Here is a 23446-nt window from a genome sequence, read left to right on the forward strand (position 1 = left end):
CAACCTGTTTTTACTCAATAGCTATTATGGTTTGCTTAGTGCTTCATGGAGATACTCCTTTCTACCTCTTTTGGCAAAGTGAAGCCACATCAAACAACTAAAATGCTATACAAGAAGTCTCTACTGGGCCTGTTTAATGTAAGTAGAGAAGCATGGAACATTCCCTAAGGCTTTATGCAAAGCCAGCTCATTGTTTCAAGGTGCTACAAGGAAATGACTTAGAACATTTTATGAACAGACTCTGCTGAGATGCCTCTGAAGGTCATTAAGACCTGGAGACAGAGCATCCACATTTTCTTCTAAACTCTGAAGACTTTGGCAGACTTCTTGCTTTGGCAGAGCTTTGTATCTTCTGAAATTGATGGAGTATTTCTCTTTTTTCTTCCATTTTAATGATGAAAGTGTGGAAGTAATTCGTCTGGGACACAGTTATTTTATAAACTGGGATCGGAAGATGTATTACTCTGGGAAGGCAACACCTGCTCAAGCTCGGACGACCACGCTCAATGAGGAACTAGGCCAGATTGAATATGTTTTCTCTGACAAAACGGGTACCCTCACTGAAAACATCATGACTTTTAAAAAATGTTCCATTAATGGGAGAATCTACGGTAAGGGAAACAGTTCCTTTTTCCTGATATTGTTAACAGTCCTTAAAAAAAATAAGCAACACTTTTATTTTTTAATTAAAAAATCTCTGTTTTTCTGATGAATATGGGCACCACCAGCATCTAATAACATAGTGCTTGGCATATAATGAACACTTGCTAAATATTTGTTGGATGAATGTTGAATAATTCAGATGATACTTTGAATCTGTTACCATTCATGGGTAGAGATGGGGGTTAGACGTGATACTGTCTAAGGTTCCTTTCAGTGCACCAACTGTGTTATCTGTTCGGTGGTGCTTGATAGACCCATATCCCAGGGAGGACAAGTTCTTCATAGCCTGATTTATCTCAGTAAAAGCAATATTTTATACTTGCTTCCTAACAGCTCTGGAATTGATGTTAGTGTCTGTATTCATAAGAATTTACAATTCATTCCTGAGAATTCACACTGTATAGGGCTACTCTGAGTGGTCAAACTGTTTCATCAATATCCAGTTCCTATTTGTATGCTTCTTTTAGGATACATGCTCTGTTTTGGATTTTCAGGCATTCTAGTAATATGTGACCCTTGTCACCCCGACTTTGGCTAGTTAGCAGACAGTTCCTTCTGTTGAGAGCACGGAAGCTTCCCGGAAGGGTCCTGTTGGGTTCCTCTGGACTCCCAACCTCACTTCACTGGACTCTGAGTGTACAGTTTTTCAATACAGAAATCTCAGGAAATAAAGGAAATCTGAGAAAGAGAGGGAAAACTTTCCTTTGTCTCCTGATGGGAAACTTCACACATTGCCAAATATTTTAAAGTAAGATTTGACCCTGAACAAAACTAAGAAATACAAGAAGTTGATTTTCATACTCTCCTACCTTTTGACTTCCCTCTGCTATCCCACCCCCATAACCCATGGTTGCCATGGTTTCCTCACCTCTCTTCTGCCCTGCCCCTGTCCTGCACCACCCTTCTCTGGTAGTGGACCAGATGATTTTCAAGCTGGACTTCCACAAACCCTCAGTTACATTGTGCATTTCTGATATCACTCTAATTAAGATGATGAATAAAATAGAACCTTTTCTTAAAATTTATTCTTTTGATATTATTTTCAGAGGCTTTCAAAATATACAACCCAAAGAGCAGTTTAAATGAGAAAATTTCTGTTAGAGTATTGGAGATATTTTGAATTTTGTAGACCTTTTGGATTCTTTTGCCATGGCACTTGTTGATAATATAATAATTATAATAATATCCCTTCTAGGAAATGACCCTAAAGAAATTATCAGACATGTGGACCAAGATTTATTTGTAGATATGTTTGTCACAGGGTGATTTTTAGAGAAGTCCCTTGCTTTTCACAAAGTATATATCCCAAGATCTTTGCAAATCTCCAAATTTACAAATCCCATGATAGCTTGTAATTTCCCTCATAAAAAGCAGGAAAGTAACTGAAAGATTTAAGTAACCCCTTTAGACCCTTAAATTTATATAGCCATTCTAATTTATAATACATTTACTATTACTAAAGCACTCACAGAATGTTCCAGAATCACTTTTCCCCCCCCATACAGTTGGCCTTGTTTATATCATAGATCCAGGCCTTGGGAAAATTTGATATTCTACTCTGATTTATCTAAAGCTTCTATTTTCTTTCTCAGAACTATTATTTTCTTAGACTTCTTCCATTTTTCTTCACTTTCATCACCAGCCTCGTGAAGAGGCTTTCTTTGGGAGGACCATTTTACACAAAGACAGTTTTATTTTGCTTTTAACATTTATCAGAGTTATAGCCTAAAGAGCAATGACTGGCATATAACCGTGGTGAGTTTGGGATTTAAATTCCAGGTGCTGGGCTAGGTTCACTTTCTAGCTCAGGGACTCTTCCCACACAGCAGCCTCACAGTATTCTAGATTTAGACCTGAGCCCCAGAAAAACAACCAGTAACTCTTTATCAAGTGGTTTTTGGGTCACAGTATTGTGTAGTGAAAAGAGAGAGATTTGAATTTAAAAACCTACTATGCTGACTTTTTAGTTTTTGTTGAATCATGTCACTTTGAATTCTGTTCTTCAGTCCTGTCCTCTATAAAACAGGAATGAAAATCTGTTTTTTTGTTTGTTTTGTTTCATTTTTTTTTACAGGTTTTCGTTCCTGTTTTTAAAACGCCTATATTTTCCAATATATTTGTAATAAGCACATATCGGCTTTATACTAAGAATAGTTATTTTTAAATGTTTGGCACATAGGTGGCTATGTTTTCTGACTGCAGAAGGCTCTGACATGGTTTCATGTTTACTTGCTAATTTTACCTTGCCATTATAGATATTAAAGATGGATCTGGCCCAAACCAAGATAGACAAAGATGTACTCACCAAGCTCTAGCATTGATGAGAATTGGTCTGTCTTGGATATCATTCTGGATTCCCCAACAGTGGGTATAAAGTGAAAAACAAAATTTGTCTCTTGCAAACATCATAGATAATGTAACAACAGAATGATAAAATTTACAGATAAACATGATTGCGATCTTATTTTGTTTTAATGTGTACTGCATTTTAGTTCTATCTTGGGCAAACATGAGTATCTTTCTGTGTTAATCGCTGTATCTACCGTTACAGTTTGAAAACACTCCTTAAAATGTCTAGGTTTGAACTCATAATGTCATCTAGTAGTAGTGCTTTAATAAACAAGTATATTTCTTAAAACTAAATGACTAAATCTAGTTTCAATTTCATTTATTTTTAATTCTCAATTTTTGTTTTTTCAGGCGAAGTACATGATGTCCTGGGTCAGAAGACAGACATGACTAAGGTGTGGAAGTGATAAAATTCATTCTTACTTTTAATTTCAAATTGTATATGCTTTTTAAAAATGATGAGTTCCTAGACGCCTGATTTCCACTATGACCAGATGAGATACCTAATATGTAACATTAAAAAAATAGATTCATATGGTTCAAAATTCCTTCTCGTCCAGGTTTCCCAACCACAGAGTTCCCTGTTTTTTTTCTCTTTTAGAGATATTTATTACATACAAGCAAATATATTTCTCCATTTTTTACATAGTTGGTAGTGAAGTATACATACTGTTCTTAACTTTCTTCCTCAACAATGATCAAGATCTTTCTATATCAGTGAAAAAAAAGTGCTCCCTTATTCTCTTTACGGTGAATAGTAGTCTGTTATACCAATGTTCCTTAATTTATGTAAGGAGACAGGAATGGACATTCAGAATATTTTCAATATTTTGCTTGTAAAGAAAATGCAGCAAAAATAACAGTGTATACATTATATCACATGGATCCTATATTCTCTAACAAGTTCCATTTCTAGAAATGGAACTGCTCAATCAAAATATATGTGCATTTAGGGCTTCCCTGGTGGCGCTGTGGTTGAGTGTCCGCCTGCTGATGCAGGGGACATGGGTTTGTGCCCCAGTCCAGGAAGATCCCACATGCCACGGAGCAGCTAGGCCCGTGAGCCATGGCCACTGAGCCTGCGCATCCGGAGCCTGTGCTCCACAACGGGAGAGGCCATAACAGTAAGAGGCCCGCATGCTGCAAAAAAAAAAAAAAGTGCATTTATAATTTGATAAATATTGCCAAATTGTCCTCTTTAGAATTTATATCAATTTACCCTGTCACAAGCAATGTACAAGAGTGCCTGCTTTCTCCTACTTTCACCAACACAATGTTTTATCAGTGTTTGATTTTTGACAAGAGTATGTAAAAAGTCACTTTGCTGTGCAGCAGAAATTAACCGCAACATTGTAAATCAACTATACTTCAGTAAAATAAAAAAAATTTTGTTCTTTCCTGTTGTAAAAAATATTTATTTATGGCTGCATTGGGTCTTAGTTGCAGCACGCAGGATCTTTTGTTGTGTCGCGCAGGCTTCTCTCTAGTTGTGGCACTTGGGCTCTCTAGTTGTGGTGCGCAGGCTCCAGAGCACACGGGCTCAGTAGTTGCAGTGCATGGGCTCTCTAGTTGCAGAATGCAGGCTTAGTTGCCCCACAACATGTGGGATCTTAGTCCTCCGACCAGGGATCGAAGCCACGTCCCCTGCATTGGAAGGTGGATTCTCAACCACTGGACCACCAGGGAAGTCCCTCTTTCCTTTTTTTATACAAGTATTTGTGGTTATTAATTTCCCTCTGAACACTACTTTAGTTTTAATTACATGGATTTTGGCCTGTAGTGTATTAAAGTATCTTTATTTTTGTTATGTCAATTTGAATATCCACATTGAACCATGAGTTTTTAAGGAAGAACTTTAAAATTTCGAAGCGGTTGGGACTCCCCCCCCCCAACCTTTATTGTACTTTTAATAAAAGAATAGATTTGTATATACACTAGTATGTATAAAATGGATAACTAATAAGAACCTGCTGTATAAAAAAATAAAATTCAAAAAACAAACAAAAAATCCATCACTACTGAAATTACAAGTTATTTTTTCTTGTGATGAGAGTTTTGAAATTCTATTCCCTTAGCAACTTTTAAATATAAAATAAAGTATTATTAACTATAAAAACAGGGGCTTCCCTGGTGGCGCAGTGGTTGGGAGTCCGCCTACCGATGCAGGGGACACGGGTTCGTGTCCCGGTCCGGGAAGATCCCACATGCCGCGGAGCGGCTGGGCCCGTGAGCCATGGCCGCTGAGCCTGCGCATCCGGAACCTGTGCTCCGCAACGGGAGAGGTCACAGCAGTGAGAGGCCCGCGTACCACAAAACAAACAAACAAACAAACAAAACAAAATGAAACAAGAAGAATAGATTTGTATTATTTCTACTTTTTTGGAATTTATTTGGGTTTTCTTTGTGGCATAATATGATCAATTATTGTCTGTGTTCCAGGGTCCTTAAAAAGAAAGCTTATGTATATTCTGTTTTCAAGGTATAAAATTAGCTGTATGTCATTTTAGTTCTACCTTATTAATTATATTATTTAGGTCTTCTGTTTCATTATTTATCTTTTATCTATATTATCTGTTTGGATTAAAGAGGTTAACTAAAGTGTTCTGATAATTTCTCTCTCTCTCTAGCTCCTATATAGCCTGAAGTCTTCATTTTATGAGTATTGATGCTATCTTGAGGTGCATTGATATTCACAGTGGTTATATTTTTATTATGAATGTGCTCTTCTTTGACTCATTTAATTCTCCTTGGCCTGGATTCAACCTTATTTAATATCAAGGTCATGTCTCCTGGTTTCTTTTGATTTGCATTTGCCCACCTCTTATTTTCAATATTCCTAAATGACTTTGTTTTAGATGTGCCTCATGTATAGCAGAGGGTTGGATTTTGCTTTGCATCCAATTTTTTTTTTTTTTTTTTTTTTTTTTGCGTTACATGGGCCTCTCACTGTTGTGGCCTCTCCCGTTGTGGAGCACAGGCTCCGGACGTGCAGGCTCAACGGCCATGGCTCACGGGTCCAGCCGCTCCGCGGCATGTGGGATCTTCCCAGACCGGGGCACGAACCCGCGTCCCCTGCATCGGCAGGCGGACTCTCAACCACTGCGCCACCAGGGAAGCCCTGCATCCAATTTTTTAATAAATGAGTTTGGGCTATCTACATTGGCTCTGTTAAATATTTTAGGTTACACTTTGTGTCTTTATAATTTTTAATAATTCTCTGTATGGACTCTGCTCTGTGTGTGTGCTTCTCTTGTAATATTTAGGAAAGTATTTTATTGTTTCTCTACTGTATACTTTCAAGAGTTTATACAATACTCAATTCTTTTTTCATAAGCAGTGTCTATCAATTTCCTAATATGAAAAATGGTAAAATTATTATATTTGTCCTTCTTTCCCTCATATTTTCCTACTACTTGTATTAATGATGCTTCTTAATCTTAAATATACATAGATTTCTCTTAGTTGGTTTGAGTTTTTAAATGATATCTTCTGACCTTCAGATACTAAAATGAGGAAATCAGGATCTTCTAATTTTTATGTCTTTTCTACATAGTCAGTGTATATAATATATACATTTTGTTTTGCCATCCTAATCTATTTCTTTTATATTTAGTTCTTCACTTAGAGAGATTTGGTGCTTACCACTAACTGCTCCCTTTCCCACTGTTTTTCCAGTTATCTCTTATTTGGCTGAAGTATCCTCTAGTTTCAAGACGGGTTCATGAAAAATATCTGTTCAGAACTATCTGTTGACTTTATATTTGAATGACAGTTTGACAGGCTGTAATCTCTTTAAGTCATAGTTTCTTCCCTGGGCGGGGTTTAGGGAAGTCTAAAGCCAGTGTGTATTTTACTACTTACTAGTGAGTTGATCATTTTTTCCCCTTTATGTTTTCAAACTTTATTACATGAACAAAACAATCTGTGATTAAATAAGTCTCTATGATTCTGGGATAAACACAACTAATGGAGTATCTTCTATACTGGTATGTCTTCTCATATACTTGGATATATAAGTATTATATTTAAAATATTATTCTGTGATCTCCAAGACAGAGTGTATATTAAAAGTATTTTCCCATTAACTGCCCTTGCAAAGACGTGATCACAGGTCTAGTGCTTTGAATAATAAACTTTTAAAAGTTAGAACTACGTTTTGTGCTTTTCAGAAGTCAGTGAATTAACAGAGATCTTATTTAGTATTGGATTATCTACTATTTTGTTCTGTTCTTTATTGAACCCTATTTCTTTCATCTTGTTTTTTTTTTTCAGTCAACAAATTTTTAAGTGGACAGTAAACTATTATTAACAATGAGCACAATGTTGTACTGCAGGTCCCAGAATTTTTTCACCTTGCATGTCTGAAACTCTGTAATTCTCATTGAACTGCAATGCCCCACTTCCCCATTCTTCTAGTCCCTGGAAACTACCATTCTACACTCAGTTTCTGTGAATTCTACTACTTTAGATACCTCATATAAATGGAATCATGCAATATTTGTTCTTTTGTGAGTGGTTTATTTCACTTAGCATTATGCCCTCGAGGTTCATTCATGTCATAGCATAAAGACAGGATTTCTTTTTTTAATGGCTGAATAATATTCCGTTGTATATATATAACCACATATTCTTTATTTATCTGTTGATGGACATTTATGTTGTTTCTACCTCTTGGCTATTGTGAATAATGCTGCAATGAACACGTGAGTACAAATATCTCAAGATCCTGATTTTAATTCTGTCATTATATTATACAGTAACTCTAGTGAGATCAGAGAAAGTACTCTGTAATCAAACACATTAATATTTTTATAACAGAAAATATTAATTCACACTAAGTAGACTTTTAAAAGTCTATAATTAGGCACATACCATTCCAGGTCAGATATTGCTGCCAAAATGAGTTCAAGTCAGGTCAGGTTTTGCCATCAAGTACGTTTTGAAAAAACTTTCAGTTTTCAGGGCTTCTTTGTATTTTGGAGTTGAAGTAAACATTTGAGAATCTGTACATCCATTGGATATTTTTCTTTCCCATATGCTTTTGGAAGGTTTACTGCTCTGGTGATGAAGGTTTACATAGCTCTGAAATGAGAAGATAATATTTAACGGTAATGAGGAAACAGAAAGCCATTTTAGTGCCAGGCTTTTGAGGCTGAAAAATCATACAAGCACTAAAAATACTTAGAGGAAGTGTTTTTGAATTTTAAAAGATTGTTGTTGGAATGAAGTCTACAGTTTCGTTGTTGTTGTTGTTCTCCTACAGAAAAAAGAGGCTGTGGGTTTCTCAGTCAACCCCCAAGCAGGCAGAACATTTCAATTTTTTGACCACCATCTGATGGAATCCATTAAAATGGGTGATCCCAAAGTGCATGAATTCCTTAGGTTACTTGCACTCTGCCACACCGTAATGTCAGAGGAAAATAGTGCAGGTAAGTGCAAAGTGTGTCTGAGTAGTGAGCCTTGTTTTTTAAATCAGTATTGATATTTTTATTAAAAATGTTTGGAATTGGAAGGATTTTCTAATTCAGAATATAGCATTGCAGGAGGGGTTTACCTATCACTTAAAGGAAAAGAAAAAGAAAAGAAATAGGAACAACAAAAAGATGAGGGCCTAGATATGCCAGTTAAAGGAGATGAAATATTTTTTATGATTGAGCACCATATTTGACTGTGAGCTTCCTGGTAGGCAGGACAATCAGAGAAACACTCTTGAGCCACTTAGCTTTCGCTATTAACATGCATATCTAATAGATGCGGATAGCCATCAGGTATATGCTTAGAATGAATTTTCCCAGTAATGGGACAGATTTACACTGATAGAATACTTGTGTTTAGTCCCCATTATGAGCAAGTTCCACACTACCAGGATGGTTGTTCAGAGCTCAGAGTTCACAGAAGAGAACAAAATCACCTGGGCCGCTTTAATATTGAAGCAATGAGGCAGGTAGACAATGGACGGTGAATTGGCTTCTCGCTCCATTTGGGCCCAGTCTACTCCATTTACAAGTTTTATTTCTTTCTACTATCACCTGTTGGGTGAAAATTACCACTCAAGTAATTTCAACTCAAAAGTGAAATATATATAGTCTGCAGACTGTATATATGTATATGTGTGATATATATATGTATGTGTATATATGCATATGTACATTTGAATATATGTTTTCTTTCTCTCTATATATTTTTTCTTCTTTTTTTCTTTGTTGGGACTACATTCAAGCCATAGTTTTGTCCTTGATGATGCTGGACTAACTCATTCCTCTGATTTTAATTGCTGTGAGGATTCACATAATTATATTTATAACTTAAACTAATATTGATAATACTAATGTATCTGAGGATAGCACAATGCCTTCAAATAAATTTCTTTTATCTCTGACTTTGAGTTTATTTCATTTTTAAAGCTCTATTTTATTTTAATAGCTATCTTTTTATTTCAATATCATGATATTTTCTTAGATCTCTTTGAGGATATTAATTATTCTTAATTTGAAATCTTCTTTTGTTTCCTCTATTATGTTTCATTTTACGGAATGTTGTTTTTTGAGTTCTGTGTCTAACTTTCATGTTATTCTCAAACGTTTGATGGTTTGTGGTTGCCTGTTCCTACTTGTGTTTGAGAATCCCTGTTTGCCTCTTGGTGAATGTAGGTTCTGATTACAGTGGCCTGTCTCCCAAGATTGTGGGGGAAAGGCACAATACATAGATCGTCCTCTGGGTATGGGGTTCCCCTCTCCTGGAATTCATATGATACCTCGGTTTAGCTATCTTACTTTTTCAGATCTAGTGCTAGGAGTCTGTGCCAGAACCCTAATGTGAGACAAAGTTATACTTAAGGTCTGGGCTGGAAGAAAATATCAGAGTCATGGAGTTCCTTTCTCTCATTAATTTATTTCTCTTATCCTTGTGGAATTCTAAAGCTACTTCTGGCTGTTTTCAGCTTTGGTCTACAGCCCCAGCATTCAAATCTTAAAAGTTTCCTTAGGTGGATTGTGTACTTTGTGTAGAAGAACATTTTCAAGGTTTCATCCTGGGGCAAATGTCACTGCAGCCTGCTGTTCGGAGTAAGCTGGCAGGAGGAAGAGCCCAAATGGTCTGGGAGAGCTGAATGGAATTCTTCAAATAATTTTATTCATGGTGCTTCCAAGACCACTTCTGCTTTTCTCATTTGTTGACTCTGATTTGGAGACTCTTCGGGGGTTGCTCTGACCTCTGTATTGATTTTCTTTTTCAAATGCTTTGAGCTGTGTTTTTCTCCTTTCTTATTTCTTCATTTATCAAATCTATTTTTATCTTTCAGACATTTCTCAGATTTCTATTTTACTGACAATATTCATTCTTTTTTTCTTTAAACATCTTTATTGGAGTATAATTGCTTTACAACAGTTTGTTAGTTTCTGCTTTATAACAAAGTGAATCAGCTATACATATACGTGTATATATATCCCCATATCCCCTCCCTCTTGCGTCTCCCCCCCACCCTTCCTATCCCACCCCTCTAGATGGTCACAAAGCACCGAGCTGATCTCCCTGTGCTATGCAGCTGCTTCCCACTAGCTAGCTATTTTACATTTGGTAGTGTATATATGTCAATGCTACTCTCTTACTTCATCGCAGCTTACCCTTCCCCCTCCCCATGTCCTCAAGTCCATTCTCTATGTCTGCGTCTTTATTCCTGTCCTGCCCCTAGGTTCTTCAGAGCCACTTTTTTTTTTTTTTTTTAGGTTCCATATATATGTGTTAGCGTACAGTATTTGTTTTTCTCTTTCTGACTTACTTCACTCTGTATGACAGACTCTAGGTCCTTCCACCTCACTACAAATAACTCAATTTCGTTTCTTTTTATGGGTGAGTAATATTCCATTGTATACATGTGCCACATCTTCTTTATCCATTCCTCTGTCGATGGACACTTAGGTTGCTTCCATGTCCTGGCTGTTGTAAATAGAGCTGCAATGAACATTGTGGTACATGACTCCTAAAGGGAGCACTGATTTTCAGTTTACCTTTATACTGAGAGAGTATCCTTTCTGGGGGCTCAGTTTTAAGAGATCGTCTCCTATTAAACTTCTTTCCCTGGCCTGTGTCTTTTCTAACCAAAGACTTGAGAGACTGGAAACCAATGAGCAAGTTCTCTTGGTTTAGAAAATGCCCTTCATTTATTCCATATTTTTTTTTCAGTCTTTGACCTGAACAATGACTGCTTTCTAGCCAGTCCTGGGTGCATTCAAAAATATTTAAATGTTTTGTCTTTATGGAATATGTAGCTCTTTGCAACAGAGGAGGTTGATCCTGGCACCTACTCCACAGTGTTGCCAGAAGTGGGAGTTATCATATCATTTCATGGGTAGATCAAGAAATTGCTTTGGGCTTCCCTGGTGGCGCAGTGATTGGGAGTCCGCCTGCCGATGCAGGGGACGCGGGTTCATGTTCCGGCCCGGGAGGATCCCGCGTGCCGCGGAGCGGCTGGGCCCGTGGGCCATGGCCGCTGGGCCTGCCTGTCCGGAGCCTGTGCTCCGCGGTGGGAGAGGCCGCAGCAGCGGGAGACCAGCATACCGCAAAAAAAAAAAAAAAAAAAGAAATTGCTTTAATTTTTTGAAATTTCAAAAATTAATTTATGCCTGTTGTAGCAGGTGAAACCATACAATACAAAGATTTATAAAGGCAGAGCTAATAATTTCTTCCCTGAATTTTGATTCCACCTCTACAGGGGTAACCAATGTTAACATTTGGTGTGCATACTTTCACACTTTCTATTTGCTCGTATATATATGAATATATGTAGATGTGTAAGTGGTTTGTTTTTAACAAGAAGGAATCATAATATATAGATTAATATGCAACTAGTTTTCTGAACAATTTATCTTGGACATTACGATAAATCAGTAAATATGGATCTAGCTCTGCCTACTTTTTCTAATTTATTTTTACATACAAAGGTAGTACAATTTTGTATAGAAAGGCTTACTTTATTCATGATGGTTTTAAAGTGTACTTTTATGTTTTTTCCCCCCCATTTCATTCTTTTCCTCTCTTCTCCCCTCTTACCCTCACTCCAACACATACACAATACCAGATACCAATCATTAACATCCTGGTTTGATTCCTTACATTTCAAGGGATTTCTTGTATGCGTTCTCATAAAATGGTCATTAGTAGCAGACTGAAGAGGAAATTGGAATGTCTGCTCTGTCACTCTGGCTGTGTGATCTTGCAAAAATCACATAATATTTTCAGTCATAGTTTTCACCAGTGTAAAATGGGAGTACAGGCATACCTCATTTTATTGCCTTCACATATACTGTGTTCTCTACAAATTGAAGGTTTGTGGCAACCCTGCATCGAGCAAGTCTGTTGGCACCATTTTTCCAACAGCATTTGCTCACTTTGTGTCACTATGTCACATTTTGGTAATTCTTACAATATTTTAAACTTTTTCATTATTATTATATTTGTCATGGTGATCATGGTGATCAGTGATCTTTGATGTTACTATTGCAAAAAGATTATGACTCACTGAAGGCTCAGATGATGATTAACATTTTCTCACAATAAAGTATTTTTTAATTCAGTATGTACATTCTTATATATAATGCTATGGCACATATAATAGACTACTGTATAATGTTAATGTAACTTTTATATGCACTGAGGAACCAAAAAAATTCATGTCACTCGCTTTATTGTGATATTTGCTTTGTTGCAGTGGTCTGGAACCAAATGTGCAATATCTCTGAGGTATGCCTATAATAATTTTAATAATCCCTACCTCATTGCCATGAGGATTATGTGCATTAATATATATAAAGTGTTTTAGTTTGTGAAACTTTCATGGCACATTTCTAGTCACTGAAAATACAAAGGTGTGGTCTCTGCCCTAAGAAACTTTCAGCAGAGTAGGGAGGCAGGCTCAGGAATGAGCCTTTTCCTGTAAGACGACAAGGGTTCCAGTGGTGGTATACATGGTGTCCTGTGGATCCACAGCACAGGCACCTGGTCACCTGGTTGGTGAGTGGAAAAGGTCTGATTTCTAGAGCTGACACCTGGGTTGGGTGTTATAGAATGAGTTGGAATTGGCATTGGTGTTCTATGAATGTTATTATTCTCAGTATTAATACCTTTGTTTCTTTTCCTTTTCTTGTTGTTATTTAATCCACCTGTTTCTTTTCCTTTTAGGAGAGCTGATTTACCAAGTTCAATCACCTGATGAAGGGGCTCTAGTGACTGCTGCAAAAAATTTGGGGTTCATTTTTAAGTCTCGGACCCCAGAGACAATAACAATAGAAGAATTGGGAACACTAGTTACTTATCAATTGCTTGCCTTTTTGGATTTCAACAATTTCAGAAAAAGGATGTCTGTCATAGGTACGGTTCATGGCTGAGAGTATTTTTGATCTCTTGATAGTACTATGGTTATATGGAAACTTCTCAAGGATGATTTTACTCTTGGTTATGTGCTGAGAGTTGTGATATTTATTAACCTTTGAACTTCTGTTACCCTCAACTTAGCCTCAACTCAGTAGTGGTGAGTATAACTAACATGTAACAAGTGCTTATTGTGTGTCCAGTACTGGTCTAAGTGCTATACATGAATGAACTGATTTAAGTGTCACAACAACCCTACAAAGTAGCTACTATTATTTTTATGCCCATTTTAAAGATAACAGAACTGAAACAGAGAGGTTGAGTAACTTTCCCAAGGTCACATAGCTTGAGATAGAATAGCTAGGATTTAAACCTAGGAGGTCTGACTATGAAGGAAGGTGATTCACTACACAGCACTGGCTCAGGATGAGTTCCTGAATTACTTGGCACATGCCAGTTATTGTTGATATTGTTGTTTTGTGAAAATCATCATCAGTCTTCTCATTATTATCCATTTACTCTGTTCACTTGCATTGCTGGAGATGATCACCCATTATTGAATTTAGCACCACAATGAATCCATGCTTTCCTAAGTCAGTGCTAACCCTCAGTGCTGCATCAATGTCCCTCTCATTTTTATTTTCCTCCTTTTTCCAGTCCTTATAACAGGTGTTCTAAATCTTTGCCCTCTCCTCAAGTCCTCAACCTTGCCATGAATCTCCTTTACTCTTGGAAGCTAAATTCATCTGCTATTTCTTTAAAAAAAAGAGGCCCTCAGAGATGCACACTATCACCTTACCCATTTCCCCATCTTCCTCCTTCATCCCCAAGCTATGACTTTACTCAGTCTTTTTCCTGATTCAGAGAAAAATTCCTCTTGCTCCTTTTCAATGCTAAAGATTCTACCTCTTCCCATCCCTTTTCCTTCCCTGCTTGCTCCTTATTCTTCGTCACTGGCTCCTTCCTTCAGCCTGCAACTCTGTCATCATCCTTTTTCCTTAAAGATATTGTTCATGTTCTGACCTCCACTGATTTTGCGACCCCATTTTTCTTCTTTCCATCACAACTTAATTTTTCAAGGTCAGTTTTTGATCCTTACCTTGATTTCTCTTTTCAGCCTATTAGGGTCAGTCTTCTGCTTCCACTGTTCAAAAAGAAATACCTTCTCAGAAGTTTGCAATCACCTCATAACTGCCCAATGCAATAGCCCTCCCTCTCTCTTTCCTTCTTTCTCTCTTTCTTTTTCTTTCTTTCTTTCCTTTTTCTTTCTCTCTCTCTCTTTCTTTTCCTCTCTCTCCCTTTCTTTTCTTCCTTTCTTCCTTTCTTCCTTTCTTTCCTTCTTTCTTTCTTTCTCTCTCTCTTTCTCTCTCTCTCTTTCTCTCCCTCCCTCTCTCCCTTCCTTCCTTCCTTTCTCTCTCTCTCTTTCTTTCTTTCTTTCTCTCTCTCTCTTTCTTTCTTTCTTTCTCTCTCTCTCTCCCACTTCCTTCCTTTTTTTCTTTCTATCTATCTATCTAATATCTATCTTCTACTATCATCTCTCTATCTTTTTTAACTTAGTGATATTCGAGACTGTTGACCTTCTTCTCTTGACACTCCTCTTTTGGCCTCTGTGAACTCGCTGGCTCCTGGTTCTCCTCTTGTCCTGTGTTTTTGTTCTCAAGCTCCTTTTCAAGCTGACTATTCTTTGTCCCACTCTTCAGTGTTGGTGTCCTTTTCTCTTCTCACTTCCTGTGCTCTCCTTGGATAATCTTGACCACTCACATGGTGGTAGCTATTGCTTATATTCTGTGTCCTTCCCATATTGTTCTTCAGTTTCAATCTCTCTCTGAGGTCCCCACACACTCTTTCAGCCTTCTCCTGGATTCTGCCACTGGGTTGTACTACAGTTACCTCAAATTTTGTATGTCTAATATAGAACTTTCTTTCTCACAACTATTGCTCTTTATGTAGTTCTTATTAAAATTGTTAACTACCTTTTGCTATATGCCTGTGTGAGTGCACTGAACACTTTACAATGAATTATTTTATTAAATTCTTGTGATAGTGTATTACCCCCAATCAGGAGATGAGGCAATTAAGGCTCAAAGATTTTAAGTATCCTGCCCGAGATTGTCACACAACTTGTTACAAGTCCAGTAAGATGCAGAGGAAATAGCTGAACCCAGGTTTCAAATATTTGAACATCGTTCTCCAGCATCTAGCCTCTTAATCCCTATTGTAGCTCACTTGCTTTTGATACTTCCATCTCCTTTGTGCCCCTAGGCTAGTGATTCTGAAACTTCAGTTCCCATCAGAACCACCAGGAGGGCTTGTTAAAATGCAAATTGCTGGGCCTAGGCCCTAGAGTTTCTGATTCAGTAGGCCTGGGGTGAGGCCTAAAAGTTTGCATGTCTAACAGGCTCCCAGGTATTGCTGATGCAGATGCTGCTGGGCGGAGAACCAGTCTGGGGACCATTGCCCTGGACTAGGAGATCCTCAAATACTACTCATTATTTTCCCCTGAGATACTCTGCTACTCTCTTCATTCAGACTTCAGCATCTCTTGCCTTGTCTATAGGATCCTCAGTAGTCATCCTGTTTCTAAGTCTCTCCTCCTCAAGGCAACAGAGTAATCTTTCTAAAAATAGCCTCAAAAACCCGTTTTTATCATAAAAGCCTACTGTGCTTTTCTCCTAATTCCCAGTGCCACTGCTTTAGTTAAGCCTGTCATCACTGCTTGCTTATATTATTGCAATATCTTTAAACCTGTTTCGCCTTAAAAGAATCCTCTATGCTGACATCGGGGTATTCTTTTTAAAACATTGGCCTGATTTTGCCATCACCAGCTTAAAAAATCTTGCTGGTTTCCTAGAACTTAAAGGATGTCCTTAGCACGACATTCAAGATTGTTTGCAATCTGACCTCAAGCTGCTTTTCTTCCACTTCCTGAAACTATGTGCTCCAGCCTCACTAGGCCTCACCATTCCTGGCATGCATTGTGCACTTTCACACCGTTTGCATGTACTATTTCCTCCGCCTAGACCTCTCCTTTTCTCCTCTTCTCTTCTTGGAAAACTCATACTCATCTGGTAATGTCTGATTCAGGTATCACCTGTTCTCTCAATTCTTTTCCTACCCTCCGAATAACCTCATTCTCCTTTGTTCCCCAGAGCACCTTGTTCATAGCACCAGTGTGATGCCAATCCCGGGATGCTCACGATTTTCTCAGTTATTAGAGTGGTGCTGCCTGAAGGCAGGAGCTGTGCCATAGTCTTCATAAATTACTCAGGGCCAAGCACAGAGCTTAGCACACAGTGGGTTCTCTATGAATGTTCATTAAATAACATTTAACCCAACACCTTGTAACTTATGAATATCCTGATCATCATATTAAATCAATTTTTACTCTGAAAAACATGTGTGTATATGTAATAGCAGGGCTTTTGGTCTCTAGCTGCTAGAAACTAGCTCTGGGAGATTGCTCTCAGCAGGAACCAAACATCATCTGAGGATGTTTATTTATTTATTTTTTTGACAACAGGCTGTAGGCAGTCACTATCAGTGTTAATGATGAGCACATATGCTGCTCTGGGTGTTGGCTTAATGTTGTATCAGCCGGAACTATCTTCTATTTACAGCTTCAGGGGAAGTGTTATTGATGTTGGGTTGGCCCAGAACTGGTTTCTCTTTGCTCTGAGGGTGTTGACAAAACCTAAGATTGCTACACAGGGAAACTTTCAGCTTTTCCCCAGTGTTGGTCACCATTACAGGCTATGGGGAAATCACAGCCTAACCACAAATATCGGATGTTTGCCTTAATGGATCCCATATGAAGAAAGGTAATGTTCCACCACAGAATGCATGGAGGCTTCGGGCTTTATTTCATTTCTGTTTGTTTTTTAATCAGGAGGAATTTGAAAGAGAGACTCCACGAGGGTAGACAAGTCTCTGTTTGATAACAAGGTTGAAAAACAATGTTAGCCTCATGATTGTCACGGGGCTTGGTTGGGCAACACCCCAACCTGAAGGCTCAGATATTTGTTGCTGCTGCTGCTGCTCTTTCTCCTCCTCCCCCTCTTAGGTCTTCTCCTCCTTCTTCGAGGTTTTCTTTTTTTGACAGTCTTTCATTGAATCATGAATGTGTAGTTTAAGTACCAGTGGTACTTTCATTCTGGGGCAACAGCCCTGACTTAATCCAGAGGTATCTAAATAAAAATAGATTTCTATAAAGAATTTTGTCAGAAGGTATAGAATATACTATATTGATAAGCATGTAAATCTCAGTATGTAGTTTTGGAAGGATTAATACTACTAATTATGTAAATAAAAATACAGAGATAAAATTCAAAGATAGTTATTAATAGGGGCAAGTGGCAGATAATTATTAAAGAAGAATAGATTACAATAGCTCCTTGTAAAGCCCTTAGAAGATCTTTACATAAAGGTTTCTTAACTCTAAACCTTTTAAGGATTATCAAAGTACAAATCACACTGACATGTGACAGGCATTTCTCTATGTGGATGTATGAACAGCCACCCAACTGAGATATAACAAAGTAGAATTATTCATCACCCTTCACAGTGTTGCTATTGTATTTACCCTTACAGCATAAACCTGGAACCATTTCTGACTTTCTTCTTTCCTTTGTATCACAAAGGCATAGCTGCTGCTTTCAATGAATTTTGCATAATTATAATTCAACTCAATCAAGCAAATATTTATTAAGTACCTACCATGTTCCAGGAACTTGAAGCTAAAGGAGAATGTGAAATTGAAAAATGTATTTTGTGGTTGCATCCAGGAGAAAATGGTGAAGCAGGATAGGAAATAGGCTAAAAAGGGGCCGGATGATCCCCGGATAATTATAACATGTTTATGACATGTTAAAGAGTCCAAACTTGATCTAAGGGCAGAAGAAAGCTATTGCGGGATTCTAAGCAATGGTGTAAAGATGACTCTGGCTGTATTGCAGAAGAGTTTGGAGGGAAGGAGTAAAACCATTTAGGTTAATGTGATAATCTAGGCAAGAGAGAAGGTGTCAGAGAGAAGTTCTTGGCTTCAATTGGATGTATGGGTGGTGAAGGGAGGAGCTTTGAATGATGGCCAGATACCTGATTTGGGAGACTAAGTGAATGCTGAAGCTGGTTATTATTTTTTTTAAGACTTTTTTTTTTAATGTGGACTATTTTTAAAGTCTTTATTGAAATTGTTTCAATATTACTTCTGTTTTGTGTTTTAGTTTTTTTTATGGCTGTGAGGCACGTGGGATCTTAGCTCCCTGACCAGGGATCAAACTCGCACCCCCTGTATTGGAAGGTGGAGTCTTAACCACTGGACCACCAGGGAAGTCCTGAAGCTGGTTATTAGGACTGGAGACATAGGAGGAGTAACTAGTCACTGGTGATAGATAACATGTCCAGTTTGAGTTTGATGTGCTTGGGCACATCTAAGAGATGTCCAGTTGGTAGTTGGATGTACAGGCAGGGAGCACTGGAAATGGATTTAGGCAGGAGATACACATTTGAGAGCATTCATCCTGTAGATGAAAACTGAAGCCATAAAAAGAATGTGACTGCCCAATGAGAGTGTGAAGGATGGGAGGAAAAGTCAATCCTGGGTAAATCTCTGAAGAACACCAGTATTTAAAAGACAGGCAATGGAAGCAGATTCTATAACTAAAAATGTATGACCTTTGTCCAGGCTCTGCCCACATGTTATCTTGAACATTTAAAGCTGCTATGTTATTTTTAATTTATTTTTAAAAGCTAACTTCTGAAATGACAGAGATTTTATTAGCCTAGAGATTTCCTAGCAGAAGTGACTATAAGCCTTGAATGAAAAGGGATATAAAACTTGCTGAGCTGCTAAAGGAAATGTTTAGTGAGTAAAATTAAACAGGATTCCATGAAATTGGGTTTACATAAACTCAAAATTTAAAGGGGCTAATGCTGGGTTAAGGGAAGGCAGCAGATATGGAAAATCTTTATTAAATCAGAAAATTGTAGAGCTAGAAAGACCTTAGAAGTTAGGTTGTTTAAACATCTCCTTTTCACAAGTAGAAACTGAGACAAAGAGATGGTGAGGGACTTGCACAAATCAAGATCGGTCTGTGATTTCCCTAGACCAGTGGTTCTCAATGAGTGGTCTGGGGAACCCTAGGAAAACTTGATAGTTTTTCAGAGGCTGCACAAGGACAAAAATATTTTCATAATAATACTAATATTTGTCTTTCAATTTTTTTTCTCATGAATATATTGTGGAGGTTTACAAAAGCCACATGACATATGATAATACAACAGACTGAATGCAAAAGCAGATATGAGAATCCAACTGTCTTCTATTAAGCCAGACATTAAAGAGATCTGTAAGGGACTTCCCTGGTCCAGTGGTTAAGACTCCACACTTCTAAAGCAGGGGGTGTGGGTTCAATCCCTGGTCTGGGAACTAAGATCCCACATGCCATGTGGCATGGCCAAAATAAATAAATAAATAAAATAAAGATATCTGTAACCATATGAAACAATGCCCCTCCCCAAACTAAGTGTTTTTATTTTGGAAAATATAGTTATTTTTCATAGAATTGTTATTTATGTAAATATATAATAGGTTTATTGTTATAATAATTATTCTTTTGGTAATATTATAATTAATGTCTTAAGACTATTGATAGAATAAAATTTCTCAGTTTGAATTTCTAATGCGGTAAATATTGATAGATAGAACCTATATGGAGTCCTCATGAAGCTTTAAGAGTATAAAGGGGTTCTGAGACCAAAAAGTTTGAGAACCTATATTCTACCTTGGACTATAAGAAATAAACAGTCATAGAGAAGTCATACTGGCAAATGTGAGATATATACACTTTGCCTTTATAGCTCTGGTAATAGGAGGGAGAAAATACGGGGGAAATTATTAAACTGGATTGTTGTATCAGAAAAGAAAGAGACAGACTTTCCTGGGATTAAATGTTCTGGAAATTATAAAAGTTGACCATGGGTCTTAGAAGAGAAGACAAGCCCTAGACAAATTCCAATAAAAAAAAAAATTTTCCAGGGTACATTACATCTATTCAAGCTAGGAGGAAATTGGATTAGATTAAGTGTTGACTAAGGGTCATTAAAGATTAGAGGAAGTGAGAAAATCATAATTCAAAGAGTCATGTACCACAATATTCAATGAAGCTCTATTTGCAATAGCCAGGACATGGAAGCAACCTAAGTGTCCATCGACAGATGAATGGATAAAGAAGATGTGGCACATATATACAATGGAATATTACTCAGCCATTAAAAAAAACCCAAAATTGAGTTATTTGTAGTGAGGTGGATGGATTTAGAGTCTGTCATACAGAGTGAAGTAAGTCAGAAAGAGAAAAACAAATACCATATGCTAACACATATATATGTGTGGAATCTAAAAAAAAAAATGGTTCTGAAGAACCTAGGGGCAGGACAGGAATAAAGACACAGACATAGAGAATGGACTATGGACTTGAGGACCCTGGGAGTGGGAAGGGTAAGCTGGGAAGAAGTGAGAGAGTGGCATGGACATATATACACTACCAAATGTAAAATAGATAGCTAGTGGGAAGCAGCTGCATAGCACAGGGAGGTCAGCTCGGTGCTTTGTGACCACCTAGAGGGGTGGGATAGGGAGCGTGGGAGGGAGACGCGAGAGGGAGGGGATATGGGGATATATGTATACGTATAGCTGATTCACTTTGTTATAAAGCAGAAACTAACACACCATTGTAAAGCAATTATACTCCAATAAAGATGTTAAAAAAAAAAAGATTAGAGGAAGCAACCTAAGTGTCCCTCAACAAATGAATGGATAAAGAAGATGTGGTATATATCTTGTGGTATATACAATGGAATACTGCTCAGCCACAAAAAAGAATTAAACTTGGCCATTTGCAACCACATGGATGCACTTAGAAGGTATTATGCTAAGTGAAATAAGTCAGAGAGAAAAACAAATACCGTATGGTATCACTCATATGTGGAATCTTAAAAATACAACAAACTAGTGAATATAACAAAAAAGAAGCAGACTCACAGATATAGAGAATAAACTAGTGGTTACCAGTGGGGAGAGGAAAGGGGGGAGGGGAAATTTAAGGGTGGGGATTAAGAGACACAAACTATTATGTATAAAATAAGCATATATTGTACAGCACAGGGAATATAGCCAATATTGTATAATAACTATAAATGGAGTATATCCTTTAAAAATTGTGAATCACTATTTTGTACACCTGTAACACATAATGTTGTATGTCAACTATACTCCAATTAAAGAAAAGATTAGAGGGAAAAGTAATTTATTGTACTATGTTATTTATATTCCTTTAAATCAAGCTCTAAACTTTGTATCCTCTTAAACTAATAGTAGTCAATATTTATGTTCATCTGTTCTGAGGCATTCTATTTTTAGAGAAAAGGTATAATTCAGTGGAAAGGATGTAATAATCTTTGACTCGATGAAGCTTGTGAGGGTCAGTGTTCAGACCATGAAGTTGTGACACAGGCAGTTGTCCTAGATTGTATCAGCCCTTCAGAAATAGTAGGGGAGAAATACATTGCTATGTCATTCATTCATTCAATAAATCATTAGGTGTCTGGTGTCTGCCAAGCTGTAAAACCAAGCCTGCAAAGGTAGGCTTAAGGAAAGATTAGCTTAAAGAAAGATTTGTCTGACAGCAATATGTGCAACAGCCAGGGGAGGGCACAAGGATTGGAGATGAGGGATTGGAGCCTAGTCAAGGCTGTCATTCCCAAACCTGAGGGGCAGGTTAAAAACACAGCCCTACTAATACAGACTTCCAGTGGGAAGAAGATAGAAACTTTAATTTTGAAAGCCCCCTGTGAAGTGTGCTTGTAGCCAGGATTGTGACCCAAGAATGAAAGGGCTTTTCCAAGGAGTAAAGGGGGTGAAGAAACATGTCAGCAAGGACTGCGAACTAATGCATAAACCATGGCTTTGAATGGCTAGAATTCCATATGGAGATCATTTGGCATGACACTGATAGCTGATTCCTACAGTCAGTCTTGAATTTCACATTAGGAGACAGGCAAAAAAAAGCTCTCAGTTCTGCTCAATACAGAAGGCTTAATTTAAATGTATCAGCCCTTCAGAAATAGTAGTCAAGGAAAATAACAAGGTTGTACACATCAGAATGAAAACACTTTTTCCTGTAGATGGAATATTTCTAAGTTAATAAAACAGGAGTAAAGCCAGGTGACTTGGGTAATGACCTTTTAACCAACAGCACTGAATATTTTACTACTGGCTAAAACATGCCCATTTCCAACTTGCCTGGCTAGAGCCCAGGGACAGTCAAGTTTTGATGGATTTCACTGAATATAATCTACTTTCCCAACTTTTTTTTCAGTTCAAAACCCAGAAGGACAGATAAAGCTTTATTCCAAAGGAGCAGACACTATTCTGTTTGAAAGACTTCATCCATCCAACGAAGACCTCCTGACCTTGACGTCAGACCATCTCAGTGTAAGTGCCTCTGTCATAAGGTTAGCACGGTGGCCCTTTGGCTGCTTCCTGTGGTTAGGTCTTATTTTTAAAATATCAGTTAAATGATCTGACTTCTGAAATAGAAAGCATGTGAAGAACGGTTCCACAGGAAACTGTGCCAGTGAATGTTTAGAAGCTGGCACGTGGACCTACCCCCTACCCTGCTGAGAGTCTGGTCGGTCTCACCGCAGGTGGATTAACACACAGCAGCTGAGAAGTAGCCACTGAGTGTGGGCTCCTGAACTCCAGCCAGAAGAGTCAAGACCCCAAGGGAAACCTGCTCTAACTTCCCTACAGCTGGGGACTGTTTCACATGGGTGACTGGACTGGTTTAGGGAAGAGGAACAGCAGGAGGGTTGCTTTCCCTTGGGTTCCGATGTGTCTGGTACTAATGGAATCTCTTATGGTTACTTTATATGGTGAGGGGAAAATAATCTCTGTAGCCAACTTTCTCCTCTAAGGGTTCTTTTATTCAGGTCATGATGAGTCACTAGTGTTCCCTAGGTTGAAGTTACCAAATGCATACATCCTAAGACTATGCATAGTTTCTTTCCCAAA

The 23446-nt window shown here is 37.8% G+C and overlaps 1 protein-coding gene across 1 annotated transcript in view; it reads left to right on the top strand.

Moving 5' to 3' along the window:
* Positions 1-454: 454 nt before the first annotated feature.
* LOC307049561 (putative phospholipid-transporting ATPase IM) overlaps positions 455-23446 on the top strand; it is a gene marked incomplete at both ends in the record, with an annotated part of 93319 nt that continues 70327 nt past the window's right edge. Inside the window, 5 exons of the mRNA XM_079699118.1 lie at positions 455-611; positions 3364-3407; positions 8276-8441; positions 13189-13377; positions 22752-22867. Of these exons, the coding sequence (XP_079555244.1) occupies positions 455-611; positions 3364-3407; positions 8276-8441; positions 13189-13377; positions 22752-22867 (672 nt within the window). The remainder of the gene's footprint in view (positions 612-3363; positions 3408-8275; positions 8442-13188; positions 13378-22751; positions 22868-23446) is intronic.

This window comes from Hyperoodon ampullatus, assembly GCF_949752795.1.
Source record: "Hyperoodon ampullatus genome assembly, chromosome: 3".
Classification (NCBI taxonomy): Eukaryota; Metazoa; Chordata; class Mammalia; order Artiodactyla; family Ziphiidae; genus Hyperoodon; species Hyperoodon ampullatus.